The 26,259-nt window shown below is 34.0% G+C and overlaps 1 protein-coding gene across 1 annotated transcript in view; it reads left to right on the top strand.

The window, feature by feature from the left end:
• LOC149802301 (uncharacterized) overlaps window positions 1-20,945 on the top strand; it is a 197,752-nt gene extending 176,807 nt beyond the window's left edge. Inside the window, exons 11-13 of the mRNA XM_089956728.1 lie at window positions 795-927; window positions 13,507-13,561; window positions 18,708-20,945. Of these exons, the coding sequence (XP_089812854.1) occupies window positions 795-927; window positions 13,507-13,521 (148 nt within the window). The 3' untranslated portion in view covers window positions 13,522-13,561; window positions 18,708-20,945. The remainder of the gene's footprint in view (window positions 1-794; window positions 928-13,506; window positions 13,562-18,707) is intronic.
• Window positions 20,946-26,259: the final 5,314 nt, after the last annotated feature.

The following is a 26,259-nucleotide window of genomic DNA, read 5'->3' on the forward strand; positions in this document are numbered from 1 at the left end:
CCCCAGCTGATTTGTACCAAACACTTATAAAAAATGGTACTAGCAGCTGCCTTGTTTGGCACTCAGCGTTAGGAGGTTAGTATTAGGACTGGTCAGCCTGGTGTGAAGATAATATGACTGAGTGGGACATGATGCTACATGTCTGCAGCATGATGCCCAAGTGCTAGACATAGTATAAACTGAAACACTGCAGGCATTGTAGCGATATGACCGGAAAATTGTTAAAGCTACTTCACACATGCATGCACATGCACACACACACACACAGGTACAGCGTATATGTTTCAACACAGTTTGGTAAATGTGTTGCAAATCCTAATGATTTCCCCAATTAGCTGCACAGTCAAGGTCATTGTTGCAACAAAAAAGGAATTCTGCCCTTTGCATTCATTTTCGGGTGATAGCTTTAGTTCTAGACCATAGAATTCAACAAAATGTTTTACATTTGTTCTTGTTAGACCCCAGGTTGAACTGTATTGATTTGAGGGGCAGTAATTCCAAGCACAAGATTGCAGCTACTAAAAATAGGTTTTGGCAATTATATATAATTTCTGTCAAATAACATAAGCACTACACAACCTATTCATTTCTGTCCAAGAAAGACCCATATTCACTTTTTGGGGAGGAGGTGTACCTTGAAAGTCAAGGTTGCTGTTGAAAATAGGTTTGGCCTTTCCATGTTTTGTCATTTGTACTCAAAGCACACTGAAAAAAATACATTCAAACAAATAACCTATGTTTTCCATATAGTATATCATTTGATATTTTAAGGAGTTTTTTATATTAAAAAACAGACGAGGAGATAGGATCTGTGAAGTAAATGGCAGATCAATGAGAGACATGACTCTTCTGGATGCCTATCAGCTGTTCCGTAACCTTGACCCAGGACCTGTCCATTTGGTTATCCAAAGAGGTGATACAACTCAGGTAGGATTCTTGCTCTGATTTATTCTTTTGTGACATTGATGCTGTTTGTTTTTATTTTAAGGAACTCAATTAAAACCTATCACATAATGGTAAATTATCCTCAGTTCTAAGAATTGTTGAATGACCAAGAATTTGATTGTCATCAGTCATGCATTCCAATAATAATGATGTCTAAATATTACAAGTCAAACAATTCAGAGAAGCATACAGTTTTTACACATTATTCTTCACAAATCTTTATTAATAAAAAATTAAATTATAGATTCACATTTTTGTTTCATGTATCACTTAGAATTTTATTTACCCTGTGCAGAAAAAATTTTATTATCAAAATCTGTACATTTCCACAATTAAAATATAGTTTTGTTTTGTGCAGAGTTTTGTTTAACATTTCCTTTTATATCATCAGTTTACCATTTTTTGCATGATTACAGCAAAACAGCTCTTCAGTAGTCTCTGCTGTGTAGCAACTGTATGGTCATTCGATTTCACAGGCACTAGGTGACAAGCCATACAGAACCTATTTCACGTCACTGCAAAATGCTGTTGATAATGTCCAAGGCACTGTTAGAGAAACCACACAGGGCCTCATTTCTAGTCACCATAAAATGATGTGTTTGGTGTCTAAGGCACTGTCTGACAAACAGTACAGTGCCTCAATTTAGTCACCATAAAATGATGTGTATAAATGTCAGTGGCACTAGCTAAGAAACCACACAGAGCCTCAATTTAGTCACCATGAAATGATGTGTATAAATGTCAGTGGCACTATTTAAGAAACCACACGGAGCATCATTTTGTCACCATGAAATGATGTGTATAAATGTCAGTGGCACTAGCTAAGAAACCACACGGAGCCTCATTTTGTCACCATGAAATGATGTGTATAAATGTCAGTGGCACTAGCTAAGAAACCACACAGTGCCTCATTTTAGAACCACGAAATGATGTGTATAAATGTCAGTGGCACTAGCTAAGAAACCACACAGAGCCTCATTTTAGTCACCATGAAATGATGTGTATAAATGTCAGTGGAATTAGCCAACACACTGTACAGGGCATTTTTTTCTAGGTACCCATTTAATGCTATGTACAATGCACACTTTAAAAAATTGTAATGTTCAAAATCGGCATGGCACATTATATAAGAAAATTTATATAAGAGAATTGAATTTTCTCCCAAACCCAGTATTTAACAGGAATTTGAAATATGACCCCCCTGGCATTGCAGTGTGAAACCAGTCCTTTTGATGACTGATGCTTTGTGTTTGTGAAGATTGCACATGCATGATATAAATGAAAATAATTATATCCTTTTAACCCTAACCCAAATTGTTATGGGTTTGAAATGTGATTTTCTGAAGTACCTTTAGTTACTGTATAAAACCAGACCTGTTGATGTTTTTTAGATTCCGAAGATACAGTTGACAACTGGGATTTGCTTAGTTAGTCATGCCTTGATAATAAATAAGCTAATTAAAATAACAAAATAATTTATCACATCATACCTACCATATAGACTAGCCCTCACAGAAAACATCCTAGGAAAACATCTACAGCTTTGTAAACTCGTACTTAAAACAATCACTTGATACTGATAGTTCACCTGTATATTCACATTCAAGACATGACCAAATAGACAAACCTTATAACAAACTGTATAGACACAGATATGTTGGTTCATTATTTGATGGTAGATATGGGTCTATACAGTTTGCAGATGGATACAAATTGCAAGTAAGCATATATTATATATTGTTCCTACCATATAAAGAACCATGAACACATAATGAAAACACAGTAATATGAATTTGTCACTGTGATCTATATTAAATGGCTACACCACTATGAATTGCAAAATGGAATTATTTGCAAGAAATTGTTTCAGTGTGGGGTACATGTATAAAAAATTCAGTCAAAATAATTAAATAGTCAACCTGAATTTATCAACAGAAATAAATTATTGCAATTTAATTGTTATACTTTGATTTTCCTGAAAACAGTTATGAAAGATATATGAAAGATATATATGTAGATAAAGTAATCCACCTGAATTCAACGTGACCCTGTAATGACAGTTTTATTAATAATTAGCCTTCTCTAATGACAGCTTTATTGATAATTAGTACCCTGTAATGGCAGCTTTATTAATAATTAGTCTTCTCTAATGACATTTTTATTGATAATTAGTACCCATTAATGGCAGCTTTATTGATAATTAGTACCCTGTAATGGCAGCTTTATTAATAATTAGCCTTCTGTAATGACATTTTTATTGATAATTAGTACCCTGTAATGGCAGCTTTATTAATAATTAGTCTTCTCTAATGACATTTTTATTGATAATTAGTACCCATTAATGGCAGCTTTATTGATAATTAGTACCCTGTAATGGCAGCTTTATTAATAATTAGCCTTCTGTAATGACATTTTTATTGATAATTAGTACCCGTTAATGGCAGCTTTATTGATAATTAGCCTTCTCTAATGACATTTTTATTGATAGTACTCTGTAATGGCAGCTTTATTAATAATTAGCCTTCTCTAATGACATTTTTATTGATAATTAGTACCCTGTAATGGCAGCTTTATTAATAATTAGCCTTCTCTAATGACATTTTTATTGATAATTAGTACCCTGTAATGGCAGCTTTATTAATCCATAGCACTCTGTAAGGACAGGTTTATTAAATCATTAGCACTGTGTAATGACAGCTTTATTAATAATTAGCACTTTGTAATGACAGCTTTATTAATAATTAGCACTCTGTAATGACAGCTTTATTAATCATTAGCACTTTGTAATGATAGCTTTATTAATAATTAGCACTCTGTAATGATAGCTTTATTAATAATTAGCACTCTGTGATGACAGCTTTATTAATCATTAGCACTGTACTGACAGCTTTATTAATCATTAGCACTGTGTACTGACAGCTTTATTAATCATTAGCACTGTGTACTGACAGCTTTGTTAATCATTAGCACTGTGTACTGACAGCTTTATTATTCATTAGCACTGTGTACTGACAGCTTTATTAACCATTAGCACTGTGTACTGACAGCTTTATTAATCATTAGTACTGTGTACTGACATCTTTATTAATCATTAGCACCGTGTACCGACAGCTTTATTACTTATTAGCACTCTGTAATGACAGCTGTTTTAATCATTAGCACTCTGTAATGACAGCTTTATTAATAATTAGCACTCTGTAATGATAGCTTCATTAATAATTAGCACAACATGACAGCTTTATAAATCACTAATGCTCTACACAGCAGCTTTATTAATCATTAGCACTCTTTAATGACAGCTTTGTTAATTAGCATAACATAATGACAGCTTTATTTATCACCACCATTCTGTAATGACAACTTTACTAATCACTAGCACTGTGTACTGACAGCTTTATTAATAATTAGCACTCTGTGAAGACAGCTTTATTAATAATTAGCACTCTGTGAAGACAGCTTTATTAATAATTAGTACTCTGTGAAGACAGCTTTATTAATAATTAGCACTCTGTAATGACAATTTTATTAATAATTACCACTCTGTAGTGACAACTTTATTAGTAATTAGCACCACATTAATTAGCTTCATTATTAGCACTCTAATTACAGTTTTATTAATAATTAGAATTCAGTACTGACAGCTTTACTAACTCATTATTCCCTGGCTCCACATTTATGTGTCAGGAGGTAGTATCCTGCTTCCAAGCTCTGTAACATAAAGTCATTTAAGATGCACCAAAGTGGGTCATATTACAAAAAAGTAGACAGACGTAGCTCTACAATGATAACAAATAATCTGGACTTTCTACTCGCATTACAAAATACTGAAGAAAAAGCATTTTTTGAGACCCAATTTTTTTGTCAGAATTGGATTTTGTGTCTGGATTTTAGACTTTTTGGCCTGAGATGTAAGGCAGACAAATCTGAACTGCACACAGACAGTTGAACTTTTGCAAAAAGTAGGATAAGTTGGGGATTTGGAGTAAAAAGTGGGCAGAACATGAAAATGATGGGTTTAATAAACCAAAAAAACCAACTCCATCTTTTACCTTTCTGCACTTGCGTGAGCACAATAGCCAATGAAAAACAACATTTCTATCTCTGAAAAATGGTAACTCTTGAGCTGATGGGTCAAAATATATAAAATAGTAATTGACATATTTTGTAAATGTGCATTGGAAGAATGAGATTTGGTAAAAAATGATGAATAAAGCAAAATCTGCATCTAGTACTTTGGAGAAAAAACAAGGACATACAATTTGCACTTTATATGTACTTTTCTGTATAGTATATATATTTAGTACCAGTTGCCCAGTAAACTCTAAGCGCCCCATGAATTACTGAAGTCTTTATTTATCTTTATTTTATTTCATGTTGGAAAAATCAGAAAATTTGCACATAAAAAAATAAATAAAATAGTAAATGAACAAGAGCTGGTCGTTATTAATAATTAGCATCCTGTAATTACAGCTTTGCTTGTAATTAACAACCTGTCATAAAATCTTTGTTAATAATTAGCACCTGTAATATCAGCATTGGTAATAACTATCACCCTTTAATGATAGTTTTGTTACTAATTATAAAGGAACAGTAAGCACAATCATAATCAGAGTAGGAAAGGTTCCAGGGAAATTTACAGGACACAGAATCACAAAAGTAATAACCTTGGACGGTATACAGTAATATAGTATTTACATTACATTTAAACTTGTAATGCAATACATTATGTGCTTTAACACTAGCAGTATTCAACTGCAGTGTCCAAAAATATCTTATTGAACTCCTAGTTGTCACCATCTAAGAATGTCTTGTATCTCATACAGTATGGCACTACTGGTCTTAGACTTATCATCCAATAGAATGTCCTGTATCTCATACAGCATGCCACTACTGGTCTAAGACTTATCATCCAATAGAATGTCCTGTATCTCATACAGCATGCCACTACTGGTCTAAGACTTATCATCCAATAGAATGTCCTGTACCTCATACAGCACGCCACTACTGGTCTTAGACTTATCATCCAGTAGAATGTCCTGTACCTCATACAGCATGCCACTACTAGTCTTAGACTTATCATCCAATAGAATGTCCTGTACCTCATGCAGCATGCCACTACTGGTCTAAGACTTGTCATCCAATAGAATGTCCTGTACCTCATGCAGCACACCACTACTAGTCTTAGACTTATCATCCAATAGAATGTCCTGTACCTCATACAGCATGCCACTACTAGTCTTAGACTTATCATCCAATAGAATGTCCTGTACCTCATGCAGCATGCCACTACTGGTCTAAGACTTATCATCCAATAGAATGTCCTGTACCTCATACAGCATGCCACTACTAGTCTTAGACTTATCATCCAATAGAATGTCCTGTACCTCATACAGCATGCCACTACTAGTCTTAGACTTATCATCCAATAGAATGTCCTGTACCTCATGCAGCATGCCACTACTGGTCTTAGACTTATCATCCAATAGAATGTCCTGTACCTCATACAGCATGCCACTACTGGTCTAAGACTTATCATCCAATAGAATGTCCTGTACCTCATGCAGCATGCCACTACTGGTCTTAGACTTATCATCCAATAGAATGTCCTGTACCTCATGCAGCATGCCACTACTAGTCTCAGACTTATCATCCAATAGAATGTCCTGTACCTCATGCAGCATGCCACTACTAGTCTTAGACTTATCATCCAATAGAATGTCCTGTACCTCATACAGCACGCCACTACTAGTCTTAGACTTATCATCCAATAGAATGTCCTGTACCTCATGCAGCATGCCACTACTAGTCTTAGACTTATCATCCAATAGAATGTCCTGTATCTCATACAGCACGCCACTACTGGTCTAAGACTTATCATCCAATAGAATGTCCTGTACCTCATACAGCACGCCACTACTAGTCTTAGACTTATCATCCAATAGAATGTCCTGTATCTCATACAGCATGCCACTACTGGTCTAAGACTTCTCATCCAATAGAATGTCCTGTACCTCATACAGCACGCCACTACTAGTCTTAGACTTATCATCCAATAGAATGTCCTGTACCTCATGCAGCACGCCACTACTAGTCTTAGACTTATCATCCAATAGAATGTCCTGTATCTCATACAGCATGCCACTACTGGTCTAAGACTTCTCATCCAATAGAATGTCCTGTATCTCATACAGCATGCCACTACTGGTCTAAGACTTATCATCCAATAGAATGTCCTGTACCTCATACAGCACGCCACTACTAGTCTTAGACTTATCATCCAATAGAATGTCCTGTACCTCATGCAGCACGCCACTACTAGTCTTAGACTTATCATTCAAATGAATGTCCTGCTCCATTCCATCAGTTTTATTGCTAATGCAGTCATTTGGAAATGAGGATGTAATTGTTTCAGGATCCAGGCTTAATGTATCCATGTAGCTATATGAGGCACTTCAGGCTTAATGTATCCATGTAGCTATATGAGGCACTTCAGGCTTAATGTATCCATGTAGCTATATGAGGCACTTTAGGCTTAATGTATCCATGTAGCTATATGAGGCACTTCAGGCTTCCTTATTCTGCAGCATTGATGTCTGTCCTGAAAATCTTTATATGAATGCTTCTCAAGAACAAATTGTATTTCCAGCAAGTTTTTTTTCCATTAAAACACTATTATAGTTATAAGTAGATGTCTCTGTGGTTATGAATGGAGAGTAAGTTTTATCTGACAGATGACATGGCATGTGAGAAGTTATTTTGAAAGTCTTATCACAGGGCCTTTGCAAATATGCTGTCATTGATATTAGGTTTTCACTAAACACTTTTTGCAATATTAAATTAGTACTGAATGAAAATCATGCAGCTAAGACCACCAACACATCAGCACTTTTGTGATGGAGTTTTGAAACCCAGAAATAATTGACCTTGGAGTCATATTAAAATATGTTACTTTGCATTTTTGTACTTAACAGAGCTTATGAACATGGTGAATTGTAAATATGTATACCCAAAAAAGTGAACCCTAATTAAACTGGAATCTTCACAAGATCAGACATAGGTGGGGAAGATGAATCTGACCTTCTTAAATATAATTTTCTTTAGTAAACTAAAACCTCTCTACTCCATAAAAACTGAAACAATTTAAAATTTAAATTTTGCACTTAAGAAATCTCCCATAAAACGAAATTTCACTTCAAACTTGGTAATGTATTTTAGCTGCGAAATTTTGGACACATGATGGACCAGGTTGTTTGTGGTTAGTAAATATCATAGTAGGTTTATCAATAAGAAAATATTAAAATGTCCCAAGGGCACACAAGGTTAAAACAATACAAAAATGCTGACAGATTAAGGCTGACACTGTAGCTGAATCTAAAAGTCTTTGCACCATAAAAAGGAGACAGCTTTTAAGGTAAAATATTTATAACTAAATGCTTGTAGATAATCCATTTAAGAAAGATTATCTTTATCTGCTTATTTTCTAATTTTGATTGGTGTTATTTATTTGTATAAATGATCAACAGAACATGCTTTGGTTGTTTTTACTAATTAAATACCTGGACTGGCAGGTGACGTCTCTTCTTTATGCTTTGCCGACAGTGACAGACAAAAGTCATATTGACTCATCTGATTTTCACAGGAGTCTTTAAATAGCCATGACTCAGATTTGTCTTCACTCACATGTCACGATGTCAGACTGACCAGGTGAGCTTTATAGGACTGATCTATCCCTACAAGATAAAATTTGTCTCATCAAAGATTACAAGTCTATACTGAAACTCATGTTGCAACTTGGAGAAAATTTGGCATTGGAATTTTATGAATTATATGAGGTACTTTGACATTATGGTTGTTGTTGTTGTTATCACTGTTGTTGTTATAGGGTTTAATGCCATTTTTCAGCTCAAGATAGGCTATTCATGGCGACCAGTAGAAATGGTGGAGGAAGAACCCAGGAAAACCCCAGAAAGAACCACCAATTCATGAGAAGCTACTGGCAAGCTTTCTCACATACCAACATTGGCTGAACCCGAGACTCAAACCCCGCAGACAGAGGTGAGATGGCAATGATCCGTAATGGTGAGCGCTTTGGACCACTCAGCCAATTGGGGCCCCCTAGACATTATGGATTATAATTCATACTTCAAAAGGACATGTAATCAAATTGTAAAAGTATCTCATTCTCTAAGTGTTCCTTGCAGTGAGAACTGTATTTCTGTGGAGAATAAATTTATTTATTCATGCAGCTGGATATGATTTTCAGAAGGAAAATATATTGTTCAGGAAATCGTTCATTAAATGTTAAAAACCTATTAACAGTTTTCCTTCTTTTGTGCACTATTACACACATGTATTCTCATTACATTCAGTCTGTCACTTTTCAAGTGACATAGGTGCTTATAAGAAAGAAATTTGTTCACATCTGCAAAAATCACAAAAAAACCCCAAAACTTCTCAAAACCCAAAACTTATATTTGGTCCTAAAGATCTTGACTTTGTTTTTGTTTTAATTATCGAATCCAGTTTGTGGATATATCAAATGAATACCATGAATAAGTCCACTTAAATAAGTCTGTGTTGTTTTCTTCATCAAAACAAAATTTAATATTGATTAACCAAACTTACTACATGGGTATATCTTGACACTGTCTGAGAGACGTTAATTGGTTTTCTATTCCTCATGTCTGGCTGGAGGTCAGTAGCAGTGACAACAAATTTTACAGCACTTATGAGTATCTTGCGACAATCTCAGCTTTAAAAAAAAATAATTTTTAATCGAATTTAGTTTTTGAATTTTTCAAGAATATCAGTGATGGTGTTAGTACTCACTAGTTAAAAGAAGAAACTGTTACCTAGGATTCCAGGAAAAAATTTGGCCAGTAGCGTGTAGGTCCCTTCGAGGAAAAATATTCCGAATCATTTGAACCATTTGAGTCATTAATATACTGGCACTTAACTTGATATAGTGATGAAATAGGAGAGAGCCCAAAAAAAAGTGATTCTAGGCCATGGCCTCGCTATCACTATCACCAGTGATCACCTTGTTACGTGAGAACATGATACAAGGAATGAATTGTTTAATAACAAAAGCTGGAATATTGCCATAATAATAATAATAATAATAAGCAATAATACAATTGATGATAATAATAATAATAAGCAATAATACAATTGATGATAATAATAATAATAATAAGCAATAATACAATTGATGATAATAATAATAATAATAAGCAATAATACAATTGATGATAATAATAATAATAATAAGCAATAATACAATTGATGATAATAATAATAATAATAAGCAATAATACAATTGATGATAATAATAATAATAATAAGCAATAATACAATTGATGATAATAATAATAATAATAAGCAATAATACAATTGATGATAATAATAATAATAATAAGCAATAATACAATTGATGATAATAATAATAATAATAAGCAATAATACAATTGATGATCATAATAATAATAATAAGCAATAATACAATTGATGATAATAATAATAATAATAAGCAATAATACAATTGATGATAATAATAATAATAAGCAATAATACAATTGATGATAATAATAATAATAAGCAATAATACAATTGATGATAATAATAATAATAATAAGCAATAATACAATTGATGATAATAATAATAATAATAAGCAATAATACAATTGATGATAATAATAATAATAATAAGCAATAATACAATTGATGATAATAATAATAATAATAAGCAATAATACAATTGATGATAATAATAATAATAATAAGCAATAATACAATTGATGATAATAATAATAATAATAAGCAATAATACAATTGATGATCATAATAATAATAATAAGCAATAATACAATTGATGATAATAATAATAATAATAAGCAATAATACAATTGATGATAATAATAATAATAATAAGCAATAATACAATTGATGATAATAATAATAATATAACAATAATAACACTTAGGAAATCAGTTACCATATATACTTATAAGTCAATTCTAGCTGCAAACAGCACAGGCCCAGATCTGCTGATGCATTATGCACCAGCAAATCTGGGTTGGTGCAGCTTGTTGGAGCAATCAGTAGAACAAAGAAGATGGACCCTGATCTGCATCTGCATTATGCTATGGCAGATCAGGATCTTTGTGTTTTGCAGTTTGAATTCACTTACAAGTGAGTACATATGGTAACCATCCTGTCCACAACAAAAGATACCTATTCGGCCTTGAAGGAGCTGCAGACAAGTGGAGGAGTTATTAACTGTTGAATGTATTTGTATGTAATTTACATAGTAAGGTTGATTTTTACAATATTAATGACTCCTGAATATTCCATTGCATTATCTATGACAGTATGCACAGCATTTTATGGTGATACACATATATACTGCATTGTGAAGGGGACAAGACTGCATTGCTTCAGTGCATGGTTGAGCTTTAAAAAAATTGCCATTTCAAAACCAGCATTACTCGGCAGTCTTTACTTAGTTTCAAAGGACACAAGTCAGAGTGGTTAAGTGCTGTTTAAATGCAGTCTGTTATAACTTGTAGAATTTGTTAAGGGCCACTAGGTGAAGTCATTTTGGTTTGGTTTTAAAGTACTATTACCTGTACCCTATAGGCTTGATATGATACACCTGTACTCACTGATAAGCACTTCCACCATTTTGTGAAAATTATATTAACCATTGGTTTAATATAGCTTTATCCAATGAGACCACCCCAATCACACTCACCCCACTTTTAACACAATTCATTGGGCATTTAAACCCATCCTCTGCTTTTGGAATTTTTTAATATCAAATTTGGATTTTATAAAGCATTTTAAAATAATGAGACTACTGCCACTTTTCATGAATGTATTAGATGGTTTCCTTGGCATATCAGATGAGAAATAATGTATTATGTTCTATACCAGTAACATGGTGCCACGCATGATCATTCACTACAGTAGTCTATGAAGAGCTGTATTGCTTGCAGATTTTTACAGTATTTTATTGTGTGCCCTAGTGATGTTATCATATAGATGTATTGTCATTGCATTCCATGTGACAGCAATATTAGCAAGGATACAGGATGGCTATTTTGTCTGTATTTGAAATTACCAACTCCCTGAGGGCCATGTAAACTACCAACTCCCAGAGGGCCATGTAAATTACCAACTCCCCAAGGGCCATGTAAATTACCAACTTCCTGAGGGCCATGTAAATTACCAACTCCCAAAGGGCTATGTACATTACCAGCTCTCCGAGGGCCATGTAAATTACCAATTCCCAGAGGGCCATGTAAATTATCAACCCCCCAAGGGCCATGTAAATCACCAACTCCCCGAGGGCCATGTAAATTACCAACTCCCCAAGGGCCATGTAAATCACCAACTCCCTGAGGGCCATGTAAATTACCAACTCCCCAAGGGCCATGTAAATCACCAACTCCCTGAGGGCCATGTAAATTACCAATTCCATGAGGGCCGTGTAAATTACCAACTCCCCGAGATCCATGTAAATTCTTTTTCAGTTCTTTGCAATAAAGAGCACTATAGCTGATGGTAAATAATTTTATACTGGTGTTGTTTGTGATAATTATATTCTTTATCTTTTTTCATTATCTTTCTTTTAGGCCAAGGAAAAAAATGTGTTTCCTATTGCACTGATTTTAAAATTAGGGTAGGCAGGCTGGTTGTTTTTTTTTCTTTTTTCTTTAAACATTATATATATTTAATGTGATGGGGGGGGCAAAGTGCTAGGGTCAGCAATGAGACATAGGGATGGTTGACTGACTTGAAACACATTTGTTTGTATGGCTTTAGTAATAAGCATGAGATATCTGAATAAAAGCAGCTGTATAGAATCTATTTGTGAAGAAATAACTTGGAAAAGCTATCCTTGATAGGATTACAATATGATTTCGTATAGTCCGTAATGACAAATCACATCCATTTTGGATAAATCAATAAACAAGGGGGTTAATTCCTATTGACATATTCTTACAACAGTGCTGCCATTTTTGTGCTGGAATCCATGGAAAACCTTTGTACACATACAAGACATTTTGCAGAATGGAATATAACTGTGGATCCCATATCTCATAGCATCCATTATATTTTAAAAAATGCCAGTATTTGCTCATGTTGAGCAGACTGCAAGTCAGAGTAACATGTTTACAATAATTATAAGCCAGGTCCCCAGCATTAGTACATTCCAGTCCATATTTTTGTCATAGGTTACACAGTCTACAGGCAGTGGTCTGCTTTTTGGTATGGATATCATACATTTTGACAAAGTGGCAATATCACAATACATCTTTGGGCTCATGATAACATCACTAGTGTAATCTGCACTGAAATGAATAACATGATAGACCCAGATCTGCTGGTGCATTATAAACTGTCAGATCAAAAAAGTCTGTGCAGATATGATTACATTATATATTGGTGAATCTGGGTCTACATAATTCACAGTTTGCTGTGCAATGTACATATTTATGTTATTCTCATAGCCAGATGGTTAAGGTATGGCATGTGTTTTTTCTATCCTCACTACAGGTGGATGATTCTTAAAAGTCAGTAATTGTTGGTGATTGGAATTGCTATCACTCAGGTAAAGGTATATACTTTGTAGGTAAGACTTTATTCAAGTCAATATAGCATGATGTTTAGATAATAATTGACTTCTTCCTTATGTCTCATTAGGGCAAAGTGATGGAAAAATAAGAAATAAGTTATAGGGTTCAGATTTTGTAATTGTAAAATAAGTTTGTAAAAAATGTGAGTTTTATTAGATTTTTAAATGGAAAAGAAGTAAAAGACACATTGTATTTGATGAATATATTAAAAACTTTCTATCTGTTGCAGTTGCTTGAGAAAAAAACAAATCTGTAAAACTGCTGTATAACATTAGGGGTAGAATTAGATGGTAACCTAATACAGGTACAGTATCTGTTTACAAAAAGTGTCTACCATTAAAACTCACTGAGGACAAATCACCATATCACATCTTGTTTTCAGGTGAAATATTGAATAAATTCAGTCAACTGTTCATAGCGTTTAATCTAAAAGCTGATTTTAAAATAATTTTGGGACTGTAAAAGCCTGGAATTTCCATCATTTCAGATTTTAAGGTTGGCAGTAAAATCATAACTCTTTGCATTTTTTAAGACAGAAGAAGGTATTAAATTGGCTCAAAAGTTTTTTTTTAAACCATACTTTTACAGCTTTATGCATACAAACACAAATTTTAGAACTAAAAACCATGTAAGATTCATCCTTTTGGGCAATGGCAAAATGGGGGAGATAGACATGAATTCATGACAGACCCAAGTCCACGTCATTCTCCCCGCTACCTGTGCTCTTGAAGCAAGATTTAATGGACTAGGTCACATTGGTTGCCCTTATCACCCCCAGCTGTAACCCCTGACACATTACTCCAGTGAATACTTTAGATTCAAAATAATATACTGGCTTAAAAGTCCAGACCAACTACAAACTACACAGACTCAGTTCTGCCGTTGGATAATAATGGGTCTCCACTGTTTGTAAGAAGTAATTAGCAGATCAAACAACATAGACCCTGATCTGCACTAATTTTAGCTTTGTGAATTTATATTTTAGCAGTTACATCTTAGGGAGGTTATAATATTTGAGATTAGAAATTCTAACTGGATTTATTTTTAAAATCTTACTCTGACATCAAAATTGTTAAATTATCTTCACTGTTGAAAATAAGTTGTAGTATAGAGCATACGTTTTGGCAACCTGTGGCATGTTTGCCAATAGTGGAACACCAGACCCTTGGAAGGGCATGTGGTACAGCCATTCTATAAGGTTGCTGATGCCTGTGGTAACTGATTTCAACAAGGGTAATAAAGTTGATGACCGCTGCAACTGAAATTTTTTAATTTAAAGGCATATAATATTCAAGACATGTTTTAAAATATGGCAAGAATACTGTATCTATTTCTGCTGAAATGTACATGGTGGGAGGTGAGGTCATTTGCTGGACAACCTGGCTTAAGCCTTGGATCCTTTGGACTTGGGACAGCACCTGAAAAAGCAATGCAAGCCCTCCCATAACAAGTTGCAAAACATGCCAGGCAAGTGCAGAATTACCATTGGCATACATGGTCTGACAATTTGAAAAACACGCCAGACAATTACAAAATTGCAATTGGCATACATGGTCTGGCAAATTTTTTTTCAACTTAAATATTTACATGTGTTTGTGTACTTGAGAACATCTGTCACTATCATTATTACAACTCTAAGCATTGCAGCTCAGTCTTTTGGATCTTGGTGATTGTTACAATCAACAAGTTTATGTTTCTTACACACATTGGAGTTTTTGAGAATTGGGCATACCAAAATTTTCACTCTATCTTTTGCACAGTATTGAATAAAACTCTCAGATATTTTTTGCACTACATCCTATATTCTGAAAGACATTTTCATAATTAAATATTTGAAAACCTATTTCAGTCATGTAAACCACTGTAATCATTCTTTAATGTGATATCCAGGAAAATTAGTCCAGTTAGATGGTTACAAATGAAAACAGTTTGCTGAGATTTTTTTAATATAATTTAGAAATATTCACTATATTTAAATGTATTTTATTTTATCTTAAATCTTTTAGTGATTTGATTGACAAGAATTCCCATACCTTATGGCTAAACATGCAATCAGTTTGTCAATCAAGCAATATTTAGGTTGAACATAAACATAAGTTTTCTGACAAAGCAAATCTTTTAAATAGAAAATAAATCACCTTCAGGTGATTTTGATGTCTTGACATGACACTTGACTTAGTAATTAAAACAAAAGGATAATCCATGGATAATCTGAATGAGCATTCAATTGAAGCAGAGATAAAGCTTTTGTCTGAGTTTTATATGCTTTATATGTTTTGTACTTTGTACATATATCTTATCATGCTATGGTGTTGTCCATCATTTCCCATTTAGTTTCTGCACAATAAGTTATGTTCTCAACCATCTACCATACTTTCAAAGTAGCAAGCATTTGGGACAAGAATGAAACCAATTGATGTTTGGTTTAAAAGGTAATTTATTCAGGTTGCATGGACTAAATGAAAGACAAATTTCTGCACAATAACTTGATTTGTATACCAGATACCTTGGCCAAACTTTATAAACAGCTTGCACTCAATATAAGAAGACTCTGGTTGGGTCAAATATCAAAGGTTAAGGTCATTGTGACACTAAGAAGAAAAATTCCTGCTGCATGATATCTTGATATCTTTGTCACCTACTTTGATCAGACTTTGTGCTGGCTTGCATTTGATTCATGGAAGATGTATGTTCAGATTTTGGACCAAAAAGGTCCCAAGATTAAGGTCATTGAAATGGAAAGAAGAAAAGAATATCCCCAAATTTACTTACGTATTTCATTCCTTGAAAACAAAATTGTTGGTGGCTTGCATTTGAGATAAGGAGGAGACCTAGAGATTTTGTGGTTTGAAGGTCAATGGTCAAGGTCAGAAGAGGTCCAAGAGGGAAAATGGCATGCAAAAGTTCTAAGCCACAAACTGTCGTCAGATTTTGAGAGAAGGAAGACATTTATTGATTTTAGGGTGAAAATTTAAGTAGTCAAGCTGATAAGGACTCCAAGAAGAGTTGTAGGCATTTTATATACCTAGTCCAAAATTCCTTAGTAACTTGTATTTTTGGCATCCTTTTGTTTTCTTGCTAATGCATATTAGCTTGTTGAGAAGAAACCTATTGATGTGGGGGTCAGTGAGTGAAAAGTCCAGATCACAGTGAGAGTGGTATAGTACACAAGTTTGACAGGCATTGTGTCTTACAGTACCTGAGTATCAATCAATGAAAGGTTTTTCTGCATAAATGTATCTACTCTTAACACAGCAGGAATATGATGTACTTTTTACAGTATTGTTATGTTGAGGTTCATCATATCCTCATGATTATGTATACAAACATGTTTCCAGTGTCTTGTTCTGCTGCTTTAGGATCACACATTTAAAAATGACTTGTAAGTTTAGGAATAAACAACAGCAATAAGAATAGATGCTATGCTCTCTCTATATAATGCCATTCATGGGATCCATAAATGTGGCATACATGATAGTTGAGGTAACCCTATACTGAGAGATGTTCCAGCAAGGGTTCTATCTGTGCATCAAAAGACAAATGTAGTTTTCAGTGACTTTAAATCCTATGGACTCGGCAACATGAGCAGAACTGAAATTAAGTGAAATAAATTCAATAGCAATGATAAAACAAATTGAAATAATTGAAGTGGATCCATGACCATACCAATATTATAAGAGGGAAGGTGGTATACTGAGTGACTTAATGTGTAGGGATGACTGACTGTACCAAAATCAGGGGTTATGAATCATTATTATTTATACAAGTATTAATAATAATTCAAACAGAATAATATGTGTAACCCTCTTGTTTGTTTTGCAATAGCAGTTGCACTTTTTTTAAGATCATGGAATAGAATCATTTTCAATTGGTGCCTCCAAACTGAAACGTTGAACAATTTATTTAAGATGCTTGCAAACTATAAATTTCTATTTAATAAAGGAGGTAATACAACCATAATTGTGTTTTTATAGCACAGTGAAAAAAGTAATTACATACAGGGACATTTTTAGCATGGCAAATTGATTTTATTACAGAGCAAGTAAATTTTCTTTGGCATGACTTGTAGGAAGGTGGAGGAAAAATAAATTTTCCAGCTTTGTGGGATCTGACAGTGTAGCTAATTATTACACAGAGGACCTGGGTTGGAGCCTTTCCTGTTAGGTTTGAGACTAAGATTAGTGCCTATTTATTGGTGGCCGTGGGGTTGCATGAGCAGTGTTTCAGCCACTTTTGAGAGAGTTGTGCAAGATTTTGGGATAAATTTTAAGGTAAAGGGACAAGACTGAGTGGTTGAGGTATTTATGGAAAGCCCATTGACAAGTGTGTAACAGGGTATCAGTCTGGATCCTTTAGTCTTAAAGTATGTGCACCTGTATGCTACAAGAAGTATTGGGTTTGATCCCTGATGGCAGCTTTACTTTCATCCACATAACCCACTATAAATTATTCAACTTTCATAAATAGGTGACAGCCGCCTGAATGGAAACCTATGTCAAGGTTGCAGAATTAATTTGTCACATTCTGTCATCACTTAGGTGTTTTTAGCTTATGGCATACTGTCTGCTCTATTCCCTGCAAAGAATAAGTTTTTGTGTAATGATGGATACCTAAGACTTAAGCTTGGTTGGTCTTTTGGCATTGAAAAAGTCAGTCATTGAAGGGACAGTACTCAAATTCTGTTGAATGATTAGACTTGGAATGGTTACTTTCATTGATATACTTTGACAGCTTGTATGCGGTACATCTAGAAATACATCATTTCAATAGAAATGATAATAAAAGTTAATTTCTTAAAACTTTTCTCAAAATATTTTATGAATTTATTTTAATGTTTTTTCTTTCAAGAGATAAAAAGAAAGATTTCAGATATTTATTTCAGATCACATGAATTTAGTATTTTTATATTTGTTTGTAGTCGTAAAAAGATACATGAATATAATTTTTTATTCATCCTTTAAGCCTGTATAATGTACCATATTATTATTAAATCCAAACCGCCAGTATTCTCAATACTTTGATTTATATGATTCTTGTAATTTGATTATGTTTTCCTTCCATGATTTCGTTCTATTTAATTTCTACTGACCTTTAAACCTGACAATATATCTTTGTTTACAGGTGGTCATCCTTGAAAACCCTGGTCAATCATTCACCCTTGTATCAGATTCAGAAGATGACATGATACAGGTGTACATAGATGAAAATGGAGTAATTAAACTGACAGAAACAAAACCTGACCAGCTGACTGTTCCCAAGGTACCCGTCCGAAAACGACTGTCCACAGTGTCAGAAGAGGGGTCTCTTGTCTAATCTTGATCATTTCTTTGTAAATTGTTTGTGACCTTCTGGACTCCAATTTTGTGATATTCATCCATCTGTAAAAAATTTCTCACTCAACATTTATCCAGCTTTTTAGTCTGAAAATTTTGGCTGTGTTATTTCTAAAATTTCTTGTAACTATTTTTTGTTAAATAAAATAAGACTTGTCCATTTATATTCACAGTATTTATTAATGCAATAAATCATACATATTTTTGGTATCTGATAAATCAAATATGAAGTATTTAAGAATTTATTACTTTAGAAGTGCAAAAATTGATTCCTAGATATATTTAGTTTAGTAGATTTCAAAATAGACTGCTCCATGGTTATAACACCATCTGTGTGAGACTTTGACTATACTGTCATATAATGGTGAAACAGTATAACATATAATTATACTTTTACATAATGAAGTGGAATCTATGACCATAATTGCTGTAGAATGAAGGGTGCTGTACTGTAATGAAAGTCTTTGATAATCTAATTATTGATTTTACTTGGTTGTTTGGATTACTAGAAGAAAGGTTACTTTGTTTTGAATCTCATTGCCTCTTTGTATTATTTTGCAGAAGACTGCAGCCATCTAAAAAATGTGTATTTTTGTTGTAGTTATTAACGTTTTATTAGTTTATATGATGTGCCATTGAATTTAGTATAAGAAAAGGTGCATATGCAGATGGGAAGGTTGATATAATGCCAGATGGGAAGGTTGATATAATGCTAGATGGGAAGGTTGATATATTGCCGGTGGGAAGGTTGATATAATGCCTTATGGGAAGGTTGATATAATGCCAGATGGGAAGGTTGATATAATGCCAGATGGGAAGGTTGATATAATGCCAGATGGGAAGGTTGATGTAATGCCAGATGAAAAGGTTGATATAATGCCAGATCATAAATGAGTAGCTACCTCTATGAGAAAAGTCAACATCATGTTATGAACTATGATATCATTTAGCTATTTTGACTGCAGTCTGAAGTTGTACATTTTTAATGTGTGTTGTTTTTAGACTTCCCTGTTGTTGTAAACAAAACAATGCCTCACAGTATGGAAATGGCATATGGTCATTGGCAATTGATATTTCACTTAGAGGTATAAAAGACAGTTGAAATAACTGGAATATCATGTTCGACAATTCATAGTCTTTTGAAAACTGTTTGACAAAAGAGGGTCCATAGAAACTGAAGAATAAGCAGGAGACAAAACATGACAAGCAAAAAGGGCAGATCATGTATTTTCTCATCTTGTTCATTGCAATTTGTGACACTCATGGACAGTCTTTGCAGGATCTGATCATAGGTTTTAATCAGTCTGTCAGTGATCCAGTTGCTAAAAGCAAACAGATTCAGGTGTGTAGGATCAGGAAATGCACTGTAAGTGAGCTAACTACTTTTTTCAGCAGAATTTCACATCTTGCATTTAATCAGTTAAGGAGAAACGTTACTGAACTTTGGAAAACTAGATCAATTTTTTGGAAAAAGATAAAAGGTTTTTGTTGGGAGAAAAGTTGAAGAACAATTGCAACCTGAGGGCTTTGGTCTGTACAATGTACTCATGATATTCTAGAATAATCTAACCACTTTTATGCGGAGGTGCATTACCTGCAATGGTTTTGGAATTGGATCACATTGGAGGGAAAATTTATCTCTGGCAAATGTATAAGAACTCATTAATTACAAAGTTTGAACATATATTTCAAAATGGTTTCCTAATAGGTTATAAAAGTTCCAGGAAGATAACTGTCTGGTCCACATTCCTAGAAAGGCAAGACGGTGAAACAATGAATTATTAGCATGGGCATCACAGACCCAGGACATCAGTATTTTGGAGAATATATGGAAGATAATTAAATCCAAGCTTGAAAAACTACTACATGAAATCCAGTCTAGGCCTGATCATATTTATGTTGTTCTTGATAGTTGTGAAGGTTGATCTTATCCAGGGGATCAATGTTCTAAGCCATTACAAGCTATGATAAGAGTCCAGAGGATCAATGTTCTAAGCCATTAGAAGCTATGATAAGAGTCCAGAGATCATTTGTCTCAGCCATTACAAGCTATGATAAGAGTCCAGAGATCATTTGACTAAGCCATTACAAGCTATGATAAGAGTCCAGAGGATCAATGTTCTAAGCCATTACAAGCTATGATAAGAGTCCAGAGATCATTTGTCTCAGCCATTACAAGCTATGATAAGAGTCCAGAGATCAGTTGTCTAAGCCATTACAAGCTATGATAAGAGTCCAGAGATCAGTTGTCTAAGCCATTACAAGCTATGATAAGAGTCCAGAGATCATTTGTCTAAGCCATTACAAGCTATGATAAGAGTCCAGAGATCATTTGTCTCAGCCATTACAAGCTATGATAAGAGTCCAGAGATCATTTGTCTAAGCCATTACAAGCTATGATAAGAGTCCAGAGATCATTTGTCTAAGCCATTACAAGCTATGATAAGAGTCCAGAGATAATTTGTCTCAGCCATTACAAGCTATGATAAGAGTCCAGAGATCATTTGTCTCAGCCATTACAAGTTATGATAAGAGTCCAGAGATCATTTGTCTAAGCCATTACAAGCTATGATAAGAGTCCAGAGATCATTTGTCTAAGCCATTACAAGCTATGATAAGAGTCCAGGGGAACATTTTTCTAAGCCATTACAAGCTGTGATAGGAGTCCAGAGATCATTTGTCTAAGCCATTACAAGCTATGATAAGAGTCCAGAGATCATTGGTCTAAGCCATTACAAGCTATGATAAGAGTCCAGAGATCAGTTGTCTAAGCCATTACAAGCTATGATAAGAGTCCAGAGGATCATTTGTCTAAGCCATTACAAGCTATGATAAGAGTCCAGAGATCATTTGTCTAAGCCATTACAAGCTATGATAAGAGTCCAGGGGAACATTTTTCTAAGCCATTACAAGCTGTGATAAGAGTCCAGAGATCATTTGTCTAAGCCATTACAAGCTATGATAAGAGTCCAGAGATCATTGGTCTAAGCCATTACAAGCTATGATAAGAGTCCAGAGATCAGTTGTCTAAGCCATTACAAGCTATGATAAGAGTCCAGAGGATCATTTGTCTAAGCCATTACAAGCTATGATAAGAGTCCAGAGATCAGTTAGCAACAATTAGACAGGGAAGTACTGTTTTCTTTCCAATTTTTGTTCTGTAAATTCATTAAGAATGCCAGTCACATTAATTTTCTTCCTGTGAAATCAACATAAGTGGCTACTCACTTTTGAACCAGTGTTGTAGGCAAAGAGTTTTATCAAAATTGGAATACAGTAATGCTGATCCTCAGTCAAATATGTGTCTGAGCTGTTACTATAAGTAGACAAATTGTTAGGTGACTACACAAAAACTGATCAATAAAATTAGGAGTTTCTGACAGCAGGGTTCATCAATCATTTTATGAATGTCCATGATAAGATGGAGCCACTGCAACAGCTCATAAGAAAGAACAAACACCCAGAAGAAGAAAAAAAAAAACACTTAAGAGAGGATTCCAGCAAGAAATCTTCTTATGTTTGCATATATGATGCCATTACTAAAATCAGAAATAACTTTGAGTTCCTTATTTTCAAAAACCCCTGACAACAGTTTCACCATAGCTTGACAGAGCATCAAAGTATCAAGGCCTTTCTAGACTAAACAGAGAATTTTGATCTTCCAGAGATGGGGTTACTAGTTATAGCTTTTACCAAAAAAAGAAAAATTTGTGTATTCTATTAAACTACTTGACAGAATTTGATCAAATGTAACTTCTAGCAGTAAAAACTTAACTTTTATACAAAATATGCTAACCTGGCATTGGATCTGGCCACTCTTTCTAAAGATAAAACCAGTATTTCACATTAAATACAGGATTGTGGGTTTCACACAATTTTTGTCCCACATACCCAAATCTTAACCCCACTGTTTTTTATACCATTTCCTGTAATACACAACAATTATTTTGTCCATTTGAAATCTGTTGTGTCCCTCCCAGATTTGTGGAATACATTCCTAGCTTACTGGGTCCTAGATACAACACTGTAGAACAACCTTAGAACAGTTTCCCAAAAGTGCTGAACTTAATAATAATAATAATATGATAATAATAATAATATAAATAATATCCTTTGTTTATCAAGGGTGATATAATTAGTTAATAGTTAAATTGTGCTGAGATGCTGTTAAACCCTTTATGTTCAAACCTACATGACATCAACTGTAGCCTGTTAAACTCTCTATGTTCAAACCTACATAACATCAAATGTAGCCGCTGTTAAACCCTCTATGTTCAAACCTACATGACATCAAATGTAGCCGCTGTTAAACCCTCTAAGTTCAAACCTACATAACATCAAATGTAGCCACTGTTAAACCCTCTACGTTCAAACCCACATGACATCAAATGTAGCCGCTGTTAAACCCTCTGTGTTCAAACCTACATGACATGACATGTAGCCGCTGTTAAACCCTCTGTGTTCAAACCTACATAACATCAAATGTAGCCGCTGTTAAACCCTCTATGTTCAAACCCACATGACATCAAATGTACCGCTGTTAAACCCTCTGTGTTCAAACCTACATGACATGACATGTAGCCGCTGTTAAACCCTCTGTGTTCAAACCTACATAACATCAGACGTAGCCGCTGTTAAACCCTCTGTGTTCAAACCTACTTAACATCAGATGTAGCCGCTGTTAAACCCGCTGTGTTCAAACCTACATGACATCACATGTAGCCACTGTTAAACCCTCTGTGTTCAAACCTGCATAACATCAAATGTAGCCGCTGTTAAACCCTCTGTGTTCAAACCTACATAACATCACATGTAGCCGCTGTTAATAAAAAAATATAGAAAACTTTTAAAGAACATTTTAAAAAATCACTGAATAGAACTTGGGTACATTTGTATACATTAACATAAAGCATCCATGCACGAAGGCACTTCAAGTTTATATATGTTTATACACACTGTATTCTGATCTGTCAAATATGGCCACCATTACAAAAAACAGAAATCTTTTATCAACAGTTTCTCAAGAACTTCTCAACAGAATATGATGGAATGTGGCTTTCAAGTTGTGCAAATTCGCCATTACATATCGCAGGCATTAATACAAATGGAAGACAGTTTTAACGTTTTCTTCTCAAAAACTGCTAAACACAATTGGACCAAATTTGACAAAAAGTATCCTGACATTTAGAGCGTTCAGTTTGATACAAATTATGCCAGTCCACTATCAAATATGGTCACTGTTGCTAAACGTAGAAATATCTTGAGGATAATCCCATGTGAAATGTTGGAGTATTTAACTTTTTTGAAAATATGTTAATTTTCATAGCTTATGTCCAGGCAATCCAATATCAGTTTGATAATTTTACATAGCTTATGTCCAGGCGATCCAAGATCAGTTTGATAATTTTACATAGCTTATGTCCAGGCAATCCAATATCAGTTTGATAATTTCACATAGCTTATGTCCAGGCAATCCAATATCAATTTGATAATTTTACATAGTTTATATCCAGGCAATCCAATATCAATTTGATAATTTTACATAGCTTATGTCCAGGCAATCCAATATCAATTTGATAATTTTACATAGCTTATGTCCAGGCAATCCAATATCAGTTTGATAATTTTACATAGCTTATGTCCAGGCAATCCAATATCAGTATGATAATTTTACATAGCTTATGTCCAGGCAATCCAATATCAATTAATATTTTACATAGCTTATGTCCAGACAATCCAATATCAGTTTGATAATTTTACATAGCTTATGTGCAGGCAATCCAATATCAATTTGATAATTTTACATAGCTTATGCCCAGGCAATCCAATATCAATTTGATAATTTTACATAGCTTATGTCCAGGCAATCCAATATCAGTTTGATAATTTTACATAGCTTATGTCCAGGGAATCCAGTGTCAATTTGATAATTTTACATAGCTTATGTCCAGGCAATCCAATATCAATTTGATAATTTTACATACCTTATGTCCAGGCAATCCAATATCAATTAATATTTTACATAGCTTATGTCCAGGGAATCCAGTGTCAATTTGATAATTTTACATAGCTTATGTCCAGGCAATCCAATATCAATTTGATAATTTTACATAGCTTATGTCCAGGCAATCCAATATCAGTTTGATAATTTTACATAGCTTATGTCCAGGGAATCCAGTGTCAATTTGATAATTTTACATAGCTTATGTCCAGGCAATCCAATATCAATTTGATAATTTTACATAGCTTATGTCCAGGCAACCCAATATCAGTTTAATAATTTTACATAGCTTATGTCCAGGCAATCCAATATCAATTCAATCTTTTAGTTTGTTTGCATTTTCATGAGCAGTGTTTATGTATCTTTCCCCAAGTAAGAGTTATTGTATATAAATGTATGGCAAAAGCTAATTGGCCATAAACTAATCACTGATTAATAATTTATCATGTTTGCACAAGTTGAAGATCATTCATATCAAATATAGAAGAAAAATTTATGTTTGTGAGTCAAATTATTTAGTGTAAAAATTTATTGAAATCACATCTTTTCTGCTTTTCTGCAACAGAATGCCTGTGTGCCTGATTTATAGTCTTTCAGAAAATTGCTAATTATGTCCCTTGGTCGCATACGTTTTGTTGATTTTATTATTTTATAATTTCCTTCCACAGAATGGTTATTGGAATTATTTAAATTGAGTAAGCGTTTTTCCTTTTAATTAGACCGCTCCAGCGGCCTAGAGGTTAGAGCGTCCGCCTCGGATGCGGGAGGTCGTGGGTTCGATCCCCAGCCGAGTCATACCAAAGACTTACAAAAATGGTACTAACAGCTGCCTCGCTTGGCGCTCAGCATTAAGAGGTTAGTGTTAGGACTGGTCGGCCCTGTGTCAGGATAATGTAACTGGGTGGGACATCATGCTACATGTCTGCGGCATGATGCCCCAGTGCTGGACATCACTATAAACTGCCACATTGCAGACATCGTAGTGATATGACTGAAAAATTGTTAAAGCTACGTTAAAAATCCAAATCACATCACAAATCACATCCTTTTAATTATTTAATAAGGAATAGAAGTTGCAATCATATTGTTTTATAGCTGGTCTCTCCCAGTAATCATTAATATACAGTAAATTTCAGTAACATCATATCGATGGCATAATGATCATGTGATTTTAAACTGCATAGTACAGTATACAAAAGTGGATATCTTTAAAATGACATTTTCGCAAGAAAACAAAGAGAATAAATATAAATGTTACAACATCCTGGTATCAGGGTATGTCACTTTAGTGTACATAACACTAATATGCCACCAAATACATTGCTCCCTCATTATAACG

The sequence above is a fragment of the Sinohyriopsis cumingii genome, chromosome 4, assembly GCF_028554795.1.
Source record: "Sinohyriopsis cumingii isolate HCF-2022 chromosome 4, ASM2855479v2, whole genome shotgun sequence".
Classification (NCBI taxonomy): Eukaryota; Metazoa; Mollusca; class Bivalvia; order Unionida; family Unionidae; genus Sinohyriopsis; species Sinohyriopsis cumingii.